Source organism: Oncorhynchus masou, chromosome 24 (assembly GCF_036934945.1).
Source record: "Oncorhynchus masou masou isolate Uvic2021 chromosome 24, UVic_Omas_1.1, whole genome shotgun sequence".
NCBI lineage: Eukaryota > Metazoa > Chordata > Actinopteri > Salmoniformes > Salmonidae > Oncorhynchus > Oncorhynchus masou.
In genome coordinates, this window is record NC_088235.1 from 105,502,893 (window position 1) to 105,517,647 (window position 14,755).

The following is a 14,755-nucleotide window of genomic DNA, read 5'->3' on the forward strand; positions in this document are numbered from 1 at the left end:
ATACCACACACTACACTACACCGTTAGCACATCATACCACACACTACACTACACCGTTAGCACATCATACCGCACACTACACTACACCGTTAGCACATCATACCGCACACTACACTACACCGTTAGCACATCATACCGCACACTACACTGTTAGCACATCATACCGCACACTACACTGTTAGCACATCATACCGCACACTACACTACACCGTTAGCACATCATACCACACACTACACTGTTAGCACATCATACCACACACTACACTACACCGTTAGCACATCATACCACACACTACACCGTTAGCACATCATACCACACATTACACTGTTAGCACATCATACCACACATTACACTGTTAGCACATCATACCACACACTAAAATGTTAGCACATCATACCACACACTACACTACACCGTTAGCACATCATACCACACACCTCACTACACCGTTAGCACATCATACCAAACACTACACTACACTGTTAGCACATCATACCACACACTACACTACACTGTTAGCACATCATACCACACACCTCACTACACCGGTAGCACATCATTCCACACACTACACTACACTGTTAGCACATCATACCACACACTACACTGTTAGCACATCATACCACACACTACACTGTTAGCACATCATACCACACACTACACTACACCGTTAGCACATCATACCACACACTACACTACACCGTTAGCACATCATACCACACACTACACCGTTAGCACATCATACCACACATTACACTGTTAGCACATCATACCACACACTAAAATGTTAGCACATCATACCACACACTACACCGTTAGCACATTACCACACACTACACTACATTGTTAGCACATCATACCACACACTACACTACACCGTTAGCACATCATACCACACACTACACCGTTAGCACATCATACCACATACTGCACTGTTAGCACATCATACCACACACTACACTACACCGTTAGCACATCATACCACACACCTCACTACACCGTTAGCACATCATACCACACACTACACTACACCGTTAGCACATCATACCACACACTACACTGTTAGCACATCATACCACACACTACACTACATTGTTAGCACATCATACCACACACTACACTACACTACACTGTTAGCACATCATACCACACACTACACTACACCGTTAGCACATTACCACACACTACACTACATTGTTAGCACATCATACCACACACTACACTACACCTTTAGCACATCATACCACACACTGCACTACATTGTTAGCATATCATACCACACACTACACTGTTAGCACATCATCAGCCAAGGCTAGCTTTTTCAAGCAGGTATTTGCTTCCTGCAACACTAACTCAAAAAAGTTCTGGGACAATGTAAAGTCCATGGAGAATAAGAACACCTCCTCCCAGCTGCCCACTGCACTGAAGATAGGAAACACTGTCACCACTGATAAATCCACTATAATTGAGAATTTCAATAAGCATTTTTCTACGGCTGGCCATGCTTTCCACCTGGCTACCCCTACCCCGGTTAACAGCACTGCACCCCCCACAGCAACTCGCCCAAGCCCTCCACATTTATCTTTCTCCCAAATCCAGTCAGCTGATGTTCTGAAAGAGCTTCAAAATCTGGACCCCTACAAATCAGCCGGGCAAGACAATCTGGACCCTTTCTTTCTAAAATTATCTGCCGAAATTGTTGCCACCCCTATTACTAGCCTGTTCAACCTCTCTTTCGTGTCGTCTGAGATTCCCAAAGATTGGAAAGCAGCTGCGGTCATCCCCCTCTTCAAAGGGGGAGACACTCTAGACCCAAACTGCTACAGACCTATATCTATCCTACCATGCCTTTCTAAGGTCTTCGAAAGCCAAGTCAACAAACTGACCATTTCGAATCTCACCATACCCTCTCTGCTATGCAATCTGGTTTCAGAGCTGGTCATGGGTGCACTTCAGCCACGCTCAAGTTCCTAAACGATATCTTAACCGCCATCGATAAGAAACATTACTGTGCAGCCGTATTCATTGATCTGGCCAAGGCTTTTGACTCTTTCAATCACCACATCCTCATCGGCAGACTCGACAGCCTTGGTTTCTCAAATGATTGTCTCGCCTGGTTCACCAACTACTTCTCTGATAGAGTTCAGTGTGTCAAACCTTCCGTGTCCTCCAATTGCTCTTAAATGGAAGAGTATCAAATATCTCCAATCCAAAGTTAAATCTAGAATTGGCTTCCTATTTCGCAACAAAGCATCCTTCACTCACGCTGCCAAACATACCCTTGTAAAACTGACCATCCTACCAATCTTCGACTTCGGCGATGTCATTTACAAAATAGCCTCCAATATCCTACTCAACAAATTGGATGCAGTCTATCACAGTGCCATCCGTTTTGTCACCAAAGCCCCATATACTACCCACCATTGCGACCTGTACGCTCTCGTTGGCTGGCCTCGCTTCATACTCGTCGCCAAACCCACTGGCTCCAGGTCATCTACAAGACCCTGCTAGGTATAGTCCCCCCTTATCTCAGCTCGATGGTCATCATAGCATCACCCACGTGTAGCACGCAGCTCCAGCAGGTATATCTCTCTGGTCACCCCCAAAACCAATTCTTTCTTTGGCTGCCTCTCCTTCCAGTTCTCTGCTGCCAATGACTGGAACGAACTACAAAAATCTCTGAAACTGGAAACACTTATCTCCCTCACTAGCTTTAAGCACCAACTGTCAGAGCAGCTCACAGATTACTGCACCTGTACATAGCCCACCTATAATTTAGCCCAAACAACTACCTCTTTCCCTACCGTATTTATTTTATTTATTTATTTATTTTGCTCCTTTGCACCCCATTATTTTTATTTCTACTTTGCACATTCTTCCACTGCAAATCTACCATCCCAGTGTTTTACTTGCTATATTGTATTTACTTTGCCTCCATGGCCTTTTTTTGCCTTTACCTCCCTTATCTCACCTCATTTGCTCACATCGTATATAGACTTGTTTCTACTGTATTATTGACTGTATGGTTGTTTTACTCCATGTGTAACTCTGTGTCGTTGTATGTGTCGAACTGCTTTGCTTTATCTTGGCCAAGTCGCAATTGTAAATGAGAACTTGTTCTCAACTTGCCTACCTGGTTAAATAAAGGTGAAATAAATTTAAAAATTAAATACACTACACCGTTAGCACATCATACCACACACTACACTACACCATTAGCACATCATACCACACACTACACTACACCATTAGCACATCATACCACACACTACACTACACTGTTAGCACATCATACCACACACTACACTGTTAGCACATCATACCACACACTACACTGTTAGCACATCATACCACACACTACACTGTTAGCACATCATACCACACACGACACCGTTAGCACATCATACCACACACTACACCGTTAGCACATCATACCACACACAACACTACACCGTTAGCACATCATACCACACACTACACAACACTGTTAGCACATCATACCACACACTACACTACACTGTTAGCACATCATACCACACACTACACTACACCGTTAGCACATCATACCACACACTACACTGTTAGCACATCATACCACACACTACACTGTTAGCACATCATACCACACACTACACTGTTAGCACATCACACCACACACTACACCGTTAGTACATCATACCACACACTACACTACACCATTTGCACATCATACCACACACTACACTGTTAGCACATCACACCATACACTACACTACACCGTTAGCAGATCATACCACACACTACACTACACCGTTAGCACATCATACCACACACTACACTGTTAGCACATCATACCACACACTACACTACACTCACATCACTAAACCCAAAACAGACCTAGTAACTACCACCAACTATGTTCTATTTTAATCATGATAAAGCAGTAATTATGTCTGTGCCAGGCAGATACATCAACACGATACATAGGTAGACTTTATTCATTGGAAAGTTGCAGCGTTATTGAGCTGACGAGTGGAAGATTGATGGCCCTGATATCGTGTTAACCCTCTCAGGAGATTCAGATGAAGAGGACTGCCATCGAAGCCTTCAACGAGACCATCAAGATCTTTGAGGAGCAGTGTCACACACAGGAACGCTACAGCAAGGACTACATGGAGCGCTTCCGCCGGGAGGGCAACGACAAGGAGATTGAGAGGTATGCTCTCTATTTGTCGTCAGGCAAAGTATTGTTTGTGTACAGATTAGTGGTGTCTGGATTGACCTTAAGCTTTGAACAGAATCTTATGTTGTGGTGGTGATGGACATAGTTATGAATAATGGTAGTAGTAGCACAGTAGTACGCAAACAATATGCGGTATCCTAACCCATCCTACTCCCCTCTCCCCCTATCCTCCCCTCTCCTCCCCCACATCTTCTCCTCTTCCTCCTCTCCTCTCCCACTCTCCCCCTCCCCTTCTCCTCCCCCTCTCCCCCACATCTTCTCCTCCTCCCCTCTCCCCCTCTCCCCCACATCTTCTCCTCTTCCTCCTCTCCTCTTCCACTCTCCTCCTCCCCTTCTACTCCCCCTCTCCTCACACTCTCCTCTCCTTCTCCTCCCTTCCTCCTCCCCTCCTCTTCCTCCTCCTCCTCTCCTCTCCCACTCTCCTCCTCCCCCATCTCCTCCCCTCCTCCTTCACCTCTCGTTTCCCTCTCTCCTCCCTCTTCTCGGTCCTGTAGGATCATGATGAACTATGAGAAGCTAAAGTCTCGTCTGGGGGAGATCCACGACAGTAAGATTAGTCTGGAGCAAGACCTGAAGACTCAGGCGCTGGACAACAGAGAGACGGACAAGAAGATGAACAGCCTCAAACCTGACCTCATCCAGCTCCGCAAGATCAGGGACCAGTACCTGGTGTAAGTTACTCAGACAGGAAAGAGTTAACATAGAGTAACACCAGAACCTTGTATAAGTACACTATACAGGAAAGGGTTAACTTACCTTACAGTGAAACGCTTACTTACAAACCCTTAACCAACAATGAGGTTAAGAAAAATAAGTGTTAAGTAAAAAATAGATAAGTAAAAAACAAAAGTCACAAATAATTAAAGAGCAGCAGTAAAATAACAGTAGCGAGGCTATATACAGGGTGTTACGGTACAGAGTCAATGTGGAGGCTATATACAGGGTGTTACGGTACAGAGTCAATGTGGAGGCTATATACAGAGTGTTACTGTGCAGAGTCAATGTGGAGGCTATATACAGGGTGTTACGGTACAGAGTCAATGTGGAGGCTATATACAGAGTATTACGGTGCAGAGTCAATGTGGAGGCTATATACAGGGTGTTACGGTACAGAGTCAATGTGGAGGCTATATACAGGGTGTTACTGTGCAGAGTCAATGTGGAGGCTATATACAGGGTGTTACGGTACATAGTCAATGTGGAGGCTATATACAGGGTGTTACGGTACAGAGTCAATGTGGAGGCTATATACAGGGTGTTACGGTACAGAGTCAATATGGAGGCTATATACAGGGTGTTACGGTACAGAGTCAATGTGGAGGCTATATACAGGAGGTACCGGTACAGAGTCAATGTGGAGGCTATAAACGGGCGGCACCGGTACAGAGTCAATGTGGAGGCTATATACAGGGTGTTACGATACAGAGTCAATATGGAGGCTATATAGAGGGTGTTACGATACAGAGTCAATGTGGAGGCTATATACAGGGTGTTACGGTACAGAGTCAATGTGGAGGCTATATAGAGGGTGTTACGATACAGAGTCAATGTGGAGACTATATACAGGGTGTTACGGTACAGAGTCAATGTGGAGGCTATATACAGAGTGTTATGGTACAGAGTCAATGTGGAGACTATATACAGGGTGTTACGGTACAGAGTCAATGTGGAGGCTATAAACGGGCGGCACCGGTACAGAGTCAATGTGGAGACTATATACAGGGTGTTACTGTGCAGAGTCAATGTGGAGGCTATATACAGGGTGTTACGGTACAGAGTCAATGTGGAGGCTATATACAGGGTGTTACGGTACAGAGTCAATGTGGAGGCTATATACAGGGTGTTACTGTGCAGAGTCAATGTGGAGGCTATATACAGGGTGTTACGGTACAGAGTCAATGTGGAGGCTATATACAGAGTGTTACGATACAGAGTCAATGTGGAGACTATATAGAGGGTGTTACGATACAGAGTCAATGTGGAGGCTATATACAGGGTGTTACGGTACAGAGTAAATGTGGAGGCTATATACAGGGTGTTACTGTGCAGAGTCAATGTGGAGGCTATATACAGGGTGTTACGGTACAGAGTCAATGTGGAGGCTATATACAGGGTGTTACGGTACAGAGTCAATGTGGAGGCTATATACAGGGTGTTACTGTGCAGAGTCAATGTGGAGGCTATATACAGGGTGTTACGGTACAGAGTCAATGTGGAGGCTATATACAGAGTGTTACGATACAGAGTCAATGTGGAGACTATATAGAGGGTGTTACGATACAGAGTCAATGTGGAGGCTATATACAGGGTGTTACGGTACAGAGTAAATGTGGAGGCTATATACAGGGTGTTACGGTACAGAGTCAATGTGGAGGCTATATAGAGGGTGTTACGATACAGAGTCAATGTGGAGGCTATATACAGGGTGTTACGGTACAGAGTCAATGTGGAGGCTATATACAGGGTGTTACGGTACAGAGTCAATGTGGAGGCTATATACAGGGTGTTACGGTACAGAGTCAATGTGGAGGCTATATACAGGGTGTTACGGTACAGAGTCAATGTGGAGGCTATATACAGGAGGTACCGGTACAGAGTCAATGTGGAGGCTGTAAACAGGGTGTTACGGTACAGAGTCAATGTGGAGGCTATAAACGGGCGGCACCGGTACAGAGTCAATGTGGAGGCTATATACAGAGTGTTACGGTACAGAGTCAATATGGAGGCTATATAGAGGGTGTTACGATACAGAGTCAATGTGGAGGCTATATACAGGGTGTTACGGTACAGAGTCAATGTGGAGGCTATATACAGGGTGTTACGATACAGAGTCAATGTGGAGGCTATATACAGGGTGTTACGGTACAGAGTCAATGTGGAGGCTATATACAGGGTGTTACGATACAGAGTCAATGTGGAGGCTATATACAGGGTGTTACGGTACAGAGTCAATGTGGAGGCTATATACAGGGTGTTACGATACAGAGTCAATGTGGAGGCTATATACAGGGTGTTACGGTACAGAGTCAATGTGGAGGCTATATACAGGGTGTTACGATACAGAGTCAATGTGGAGGCTATATACAGGGTGTTACTGTACAGAGTCAATGTGGAGGCTATATAGAGGGTGTTACGATACAGAGTCAATGTGGAGGCTATATACAGGGTGTTACGGTACAGAGTCAATGTGGAGGCTATATAGAGGGTGTTACGATACAGAGTCAATGTGGAGGCTATATACAGGGTGTTACGGTACAGAGTCAATGTGGAGGCTATATACAGGGTGTTACGATACAGAGTCAATGTGGAGGCTATATACAGGGTGTTACGGTACAGAGTCAATGTGGAGGCTATATAGAGGGTGTTACGATACAGAGTCAATGTGGAGGCTATATACAGGGTGTTACGGTACAGAGTCAATGTGGAGGCTATATAGAGGGTGTTACGATACAGAGTCAATGTGGAGGCTATATACAGGGTGTTACGATACAGAGTCAATGTGGAGGCTATATACAGGGTGTTACGATACAGAGTCAATGTGGAGGCTATATACAGGGTGTTACGGTACAGAGTCAATGTGGAGGCTATATAGAGGGTGTTACGATACAGAGTCAATGTGGAGGCTATATACAGGGTGTTACGGTACAGAGTCAATGTGGAGGCTGTAAACAGGGTGTTACGGTACAGAGTCAATGTGGAGGCTATAAACGGGCGGCACCGGTACAGAGTCAATGTGGAGGCTATATACAGGGTGTTACGGTACAGAGTCAATGTGGAGGCTGTAAACAGGGTGTTACGGTACAGAGTCAATGTGGAGGCTATATACAGGGTGTTACGGTACAGAGTCAATGTGGAGGCTATATACAGGGTGTTACGATACAGAGTCAATGTGGAGGCTATATACAGGGTGTTACGGTACAGAGTCAATGTGGAGGCTATATAGAGGGTGTTACGATACAGAGTCAATGTGGAGGCTATATACAGGGTGTTATGGTACAGAGTCAATGTGGAGGCTATTAACAGGGGGTACCAGTACAGAGTAAATGTGGAGGCTATAAACAGGGTACCGGTACAGAGTAAATGTGGAGGCTATATACAGGGTGTTACGGTACAGAGTAAATGTGGAGGCTATATACAGGGTGTTACGGTACAGAGTCAATGTGGAGACTATATACAGGGTGTTACGGTACAGAGTCAATGTGGAGGCTATATACAGAGTGTTATGGTACAGAGTAAATGTGGAGGCTATATACAGGGTGTTACGGTACAGAGTAAATGTGGAGACTATATAAAGGGTGTTACGGTACAGAGTCAATGTGGAGGCTATATACAGTGTTACGGTACAGAGTAAATGTGCAGCGGTTAGAGAGGCCAGTACCTGGTGTAAGTTACTCAGACAGGAAAGAGTTAACATAGAGTAACACCAGTACCTTGTGTACGTAGTCTATGACGGAGTAAAGAGTTAACACGCTGTAAGGCTGTAGAAGGGACCAGTACGTTGTGTAAGTAACCCAGACAGCTTACCTGGAGCTCCTACGGGGTTAACTGGAGAGCTGCCATATTAAGCTTGTGCTCTGTTGGGAAGTCCCTGGGCTGCCTGGGGATAGAAAGGCCGTGGGTTCTAGGAATCCTGCAATAGCATTACCTAGCATTACCAGGCCTGCATAGTTTCTATACATAGATTTCTTCAGAAGGGTTGTGGGAGTGCTACTAATTAAATACGTTTTGTCATCTGTTCGGTTAAATGGAGGAATGACGTGCATAACGAAAGAAGGGCTGTAACTCAAACGTTTTTTAGTATTTTCTCCTCTTTTCATTATCTCTCTCTCCTCTCTTTGTCTGTCTCTCTCTTTCTCTCTCTCTCTGCAGCTGGCTCAATCACAAAGGAGTGCGTCAGAAACGAATTAATGAGTGGCTGGGGATCAAGAACGAGAACACAGATGAGTAAGTGTTCAGAGCTCAGCCTCACGGCCTCCCACCCTCGCAGCCTCCCAGCTTCACATCCTCACAGCCCCCCAACCTCACAGCCTCCAAGCTTCATGGCCCCCCAGCTTCACCGCCTCAAGGCCTCTCAGTCCCCCAGCTTCACAGCCTCCCAGCTTTACAGTCTCTTCAGCCTCACGGCCTCCCAATCTCATGGCCTCCGAGCTTCACCGCCTCAAGGCTTCACAGCCCACCAACTTCACAGTCCACCAGCTTCGCAGCTTCCCAGCTTCACGGACCCCCAGCCTCACAGCTTCTCAGGCCCCCAGCCTTACGGCCTCACAGACCCCAGCTTCATGGCCTCACAGACTCATTGGCTCACATTCTCCCAGCTTCACAGCCCCCCAGGCTTACGGCCTTACACCCACCTAACCTCACAGCCTCCCAGCTTCACAGCCCCCCAGGCTTACGGCCTTACACCCACCTAACCTCACAGCCCTCCAGCCTCACAGCCTCCCAGCTTCACAGCCCCCCAGGTTCACAGCCCCCCAGTCTCACAGCCCCCCAGCCTCACAGCCCCCAGCCTCACAGCCCCCAGCCTCACAGCCCCCCAGCCTCACAGCCCCCAGCCTCACAGCCCCCAGCCTCACATCCCCCAACCTCACAGCCCCCAGCCTCACAGCCCCCCAACCTCACAGCCCCCAGCCTCACAGCCCCCAACCTCACAGCCCCCAGCCTCACAGCCCCCAACCTCACAGCCCCCAGCCTCACAGCCCCCAACCTCACAGCCCCCAGCCTCACAGCCCCCAGCCTCACATCCCCCAACCTCACAGCCCCCAGCCTCACAGCCCCCCAACCTCACAGCCCCCAGCCTCACAGCCCCCCAACCTCACAGCCCCCAGCCTCACAGCCCCCCAACCTCACAGCCCCCAGCCTCACAGCCCCCAGCCTCACAGCCCCCAGCCTCACAGCCCCCAGCCTCACAGCCCCCAGCCTCACAGCCCCCAGCCTCACAGCCCCCAGCCTCACAGCCCCCCAGCCTCACATCCCCCAACCTCACAGCCCCCAGCCTCACAGCCCCCAACCTCACAGCCCCCAGCCTCACAGCCCCCAACCTCACAGCCCCCAGCCTCACAGCCCCCAACCTCACAGCCCCCAGCCTCACAGCCCCCCAACCTCACAGCCCCCCAGCCTCACAGCCCCCCAGCCTCACATCCCCCAACCTCACAGCCCCCAGCCTCACAGCCCCCCAACCTCACAGCCCCCAGCCTCACAGCCCCCAACCTCACAGCCCCCAGCCTCACAGCCCCCAACCTCACAGCCCCCAGCCTCACAGCCCCCCAACCTCACAGCCCCCAGCCTCACAGCCCCCCAGCCTCACAGCCCCCAGCCTCACATCCCCCAACCTCACAGCCCCCAGCCTCACAGCCCCCCAACCTCACAGCCCCCAGCCTCACATCCCCCAACCTCACAGCCCCCAGCCTCACAGCCCCCAACCTCACAGCCCCCCAGCCTCACAGCCCCCAACCTCACAGCCCCCAGCCTCACAGCCCCCAACCTCACAGCCCCCAGCCTCACAGCCCCCCAGCTTCATAGCCTCACAGCCCTACAACCTCACAGCCCGCCAGCCTCACAGCCTCCCAGCTTCACAGCACCCAAGCTTCACAGCCCCACAGTACTCCAGCTTCACAGCCTCCCAGCTTCACAGCCTCCCAGCCCCCAACCTCACAGCCCCCAACCTCACAGCCCCCTGCCTCCCAGCTTCACAGCCTCCCAGCTTCACAGCCTCACAGCCCCCCAACCTCACAGCCCTCCAACCTCACAGCCTCCCAGCTTCACAGCCTCACAGCCCCCCAACCTCACAGCCTCCCAGCTTCACAGCCTCACAGCCCTCCAACCTCACAGCCCTCCAACCTCACAGCCTCCCAGCTTCAAAGCCTCACAGCCCCCCAGCCTCACAGCCCCCCAGCCTCACAGCCCTCCAACCTCACAGCCCTCCAACCTCACAGCCTCCCAGCTTCAAAGCCTCACAGCCCCCCAGCCTCACAGCCCTCCAACCTCACAGCCCTCCAACCTCACAGCCCTCCAACCTCACAGCCTCCCAGCTTCACAGCCTCACAGCCCCCAACCTCACAGCCTCCCAGCTTCACAGCCTCACAGCCCTCCAACCTCACAGCCCTCCAACCTCACAGCCTCCCAGCTTCAAAGCCTCACAGCCCCCCAGCCTCACAGCCCTCCAACCTCACAGCCCTCCAACCTCACAGCCTCCCAGCTTCAAAGCCTCACAGCCCCCCAGCCTCACAGCCCTCCAACCTCACAGCCCTCCAACCTCACAGCCCTCCAACCTCACAGCCCTCCAACCTCACAGCCCTCCAACCTCACAGCCTCCCAGCTTCAAAGCCTCACAGCCCCCAGCCTCACAGCCCTCCAACCTCACAGCCCCCCAGCCTCACAGCCCTCCAACCTCACAGCCTCCCAGCTTCAAAGCCTCACAGCCCCCCAGCCTCACAGCCCTCCAACCTCACAGCCCTCCAACCTCACAGCCTCCCAGCTTCACAGCCTCACAGCCCCCCAACCTCACAGCCCCCAACCACACAGCCCTCCAACCTCACAGCCCTCCAACCTCACAGCCTCCCAGCTTCACAGCCTCACAGCCCCCCAATCTCACAGCCCCCCAGGTTCACAGACTCCCGGCCCTCCAACCTCACAGCCACCCAGCTTCACATCCTCACAGCCCCTCAGCCTCACAGCCCCCAACCTCCCAGCCCCCAACCTCACAGCCCCCCAGCCTCACAGCCCCCCAGCCTCACAGCCTTCCAACCTCACAGCCCTCCAACCTCACAGCCTCCCAGCTTCAAAGCCTCACAGCCCTCCAACCTCACAGCCCTCCAACCTCACAGCCCTCCAACCTCACAGCCCCCCAGGTTCACAGACTCCTGGCCCTCCAACCTCACAGCCTCCCAGCTTCACAGCCTCACAGCCCTCCAACCTCACAGCCCTCCAACCTCACAGCCCTCCAACCTCACAGCCTCCCAGCTTCACAGCCTCCCAGCTTCACAGCCTCACAGCCCCCCATCCTCACAGCCCCCCAACCTCACAGCCCCCCAACCTCCCAGCCCCCCAACCTCCCAGCCCCCAACCTCACAGCCCCCCAGTCTCACAGCCCCCAACCTCACAGCCCCCAACCTCACAGCCCCCAGTCTCACAGCCCCCCAACCTCACAGCCTCACACTGCAAGGCTCATTCTGCAAGGCTCATTCTTTCTCTAATGTAGACATACTGTAGCAATATACTTCACATTGGCGTTGCTCATTCCGAATAGTCATCTTTTCACTATACTCATGTTGGAGGATTGTACAGTGCATTCAGACCCCTTGACATTTCCCACATTTTGTTGCGTTACAGTATTATTCTAAAATGTATTAAATATTTTTTTCCCCTCATCAATCAACACACAATAACCCATAAGGACAAAGCAAAAACAGGTTTTTAGATTTTTTTTGCAAATGTATTTTTTTTTTTTTTAAAGATGTCACATTTACATAAGTATTCCGATCCTTTACTCAGTACTTTGTTGAAGCACCTTCGGCAGTGATTACAGCCTCGAGTCTTCTTGGGTATGATGCTACAAGCTTGGCACACCTGTATTTGGGTGGTTTCTCCCATTCTTCTCTGCAGATCCTCTCAAGCTCTGTCAGGTTGGATGGGGAGCATTGCTGCACAGCTATTTTCAGGTCTCTCCAGAGACCGATCGGGTTCAAGTCTGGGCTCTAGCTGGTCCACTCAAGGACATTAAGAGACTTGTCCCGAAGCCACTCCTGCGTTGTCTTGGCTGTGTGCTTAGGGTTGTTGTCCTGTTGGATGGTGAACCTTCTGAGGTTCTGAGTGCTCTGGAGCAGGTTATCATGAAGGATATCTCTGTACTTTGCTCCATTCATCTTTCCCTCGATCCTAACTAGTGTCCCAGTCCCTGCCGCTGAAAAACATCCCACAGCATGATACTGCCACCACCATGCTTCACCGTAGGGATGGTGCCATGTTTCCTCCAGACATGATGTTGGCATTCAGGCCAAGGAGTTCAATCTTGGTTTCATCAAACCAGAGAATCTTGTTTCTCATGGTCTTAGAGTCTTTAGGTATTTTTTGCCAAACTCCAAGCGGGCTGTCATGTGCCTTTTACTGAGGAGTGCGGTCCGTCTGGCCACTCTACCATAAAGGCCTGATTAGTGGAGTGCTGCAGTGATGGTTGATCATCTGGAAGCTTCTCCCATCTCCACAGTAGAACTCTAGAACTCTGTCAGAGTGACCATCGAGTTCTTGGTCACCTCCCTGACCAAGGCCCTTCTCCCCCTGATTGGTCAGTTTGGTCGGGCGGCCAGCTCTAGGAGGAGTCTTCGTGGTTCCAAACCTCTTCCATTTTAGAATGATGGAGGCCACTGTGTTATTGGGGACCTTCAATGCTGCAGACATTGTTTGGCACCCTTCCCCAGAACTGTGCCTTGACACAGTCCTGTCTCGGAGCTCTATGGACAATTCCTTTAACCTCATGGCTTGGTTTTTGCTCTGACATGCACTGTCAACTGTGGGACCTTATATAGACAGGTGTGTGTGCCTTTCCAAGTCATGTTCAATCAATTGAATTTACCACAGATGGACTCCAGTCTAGATGTAGAAACATCTCAAGGATGATCAATGGAAACAGGATGCACCTGAGCTCAATTTCGAGTCTCATAGCAAAGGGTCTGAATACTTATATAAATAACTATTTCAGCTTTTTCTTTTTATAAATTGGCAAAAAAATCTAAAATCCTGTTTTCTCTTTGTCATTATTGGGTATTGTGTGTAGATTGTTTAGGAAAACAGTGTATTTAATCAATTTTAGAATAAGGCTGCAACGTAACAAAATGTGGAGAAAGGGGTCTGAATACTTTCTGAATGCCCCGTAAATCTGAGGCAATCATTCTCATTTGATATTTTGGCTGCATCATAAATCCATCAACTGAAATGAATCCCTGCTAAACCCTATGTCTCTTTCCCCTGTCTCCTGTGTTTGTAGAGGGTACTTTGTCAGCACAGAGGAGGATGACAACCTGCCACACTATGATGAAAAGACCTGGTTTGTAGGAGACCTGAACAGAACCCAGTCTGAAGACCTCCTACTGGGCAAACCTGACGGAGCTTTCCTCATTAGAGAGAGTAGCAAGAAAGGCTGCTATGCATGCTCCGTAGTGTAAGTACTGAAGTCTATACTGGCTATGCATGCTCCGTAGTGTAAGTACTGAAGTCTATACTAGCTATGCATGCTCCGTAGTGTAAGTACTGAAGGCTATACTAGCTATACATGCTCCGTAGTGTAAGTACTGAAGTCTATACTGGCTATGCATGCTCCGTAGTGTAAGTACTGAAGTCTATACTAGCTATGCATGCTCTGTAGTGTAAGTACTGAAGTCTATACTAGCTATGCATGCTCCGTAGTGTAAGTACTGAAGTCTATACTAGCTATGCATGCTCCGTAGTGTAAGTACTGAAGTCTATACTAGCTATGCATGCTCCGTAGTGTAAGTACTGAAGTCTATACTAGCTATGCATGCTCCGTAGTGTAAGTACTG

The 14,755-nt window shown here is 49.4% G+C and overlaps 1 protein-coding gene across 4 annotated transcripts in view; it reads left to right on the forward strand.

Annotated features, from left to right (window-relative positions):
* LOC135513189 (phosphatidylinositol 3-kinase regulatory subunit gamma-like) overlaps positions 1 to 14,755 on the forward strand; it is a 400,919-nt gene that overhangs the window by 380,968 nt on the left and 5,196 nt on the right. For all 4 annotated transcript variants that reach the window (XM_064935982.1, XM_064935984.1, XM_064935983.1 and 1 more), the window contains 4 exons: positions 4,054 to 4,196; positions 4,718 to 4,894; positions 9,093 to 9,167; positions 14,203 to 14,376. In XM_064935982.1, coding sequence (XP_064792054.1) covers positions 4,054 to 4,196; positions 4,718 to 4,894; positions 9,093 to 9,167; positions 14,203 to 14,376 — 569 coding nt within the window. The remainder of the gene's footprint in view (positions 1 to 4,053; positions 4,197 to 4,717; positions 4,895 to 9,092; positions 9,168 to 14,202; positions 14,377 to 14,755) is intronic.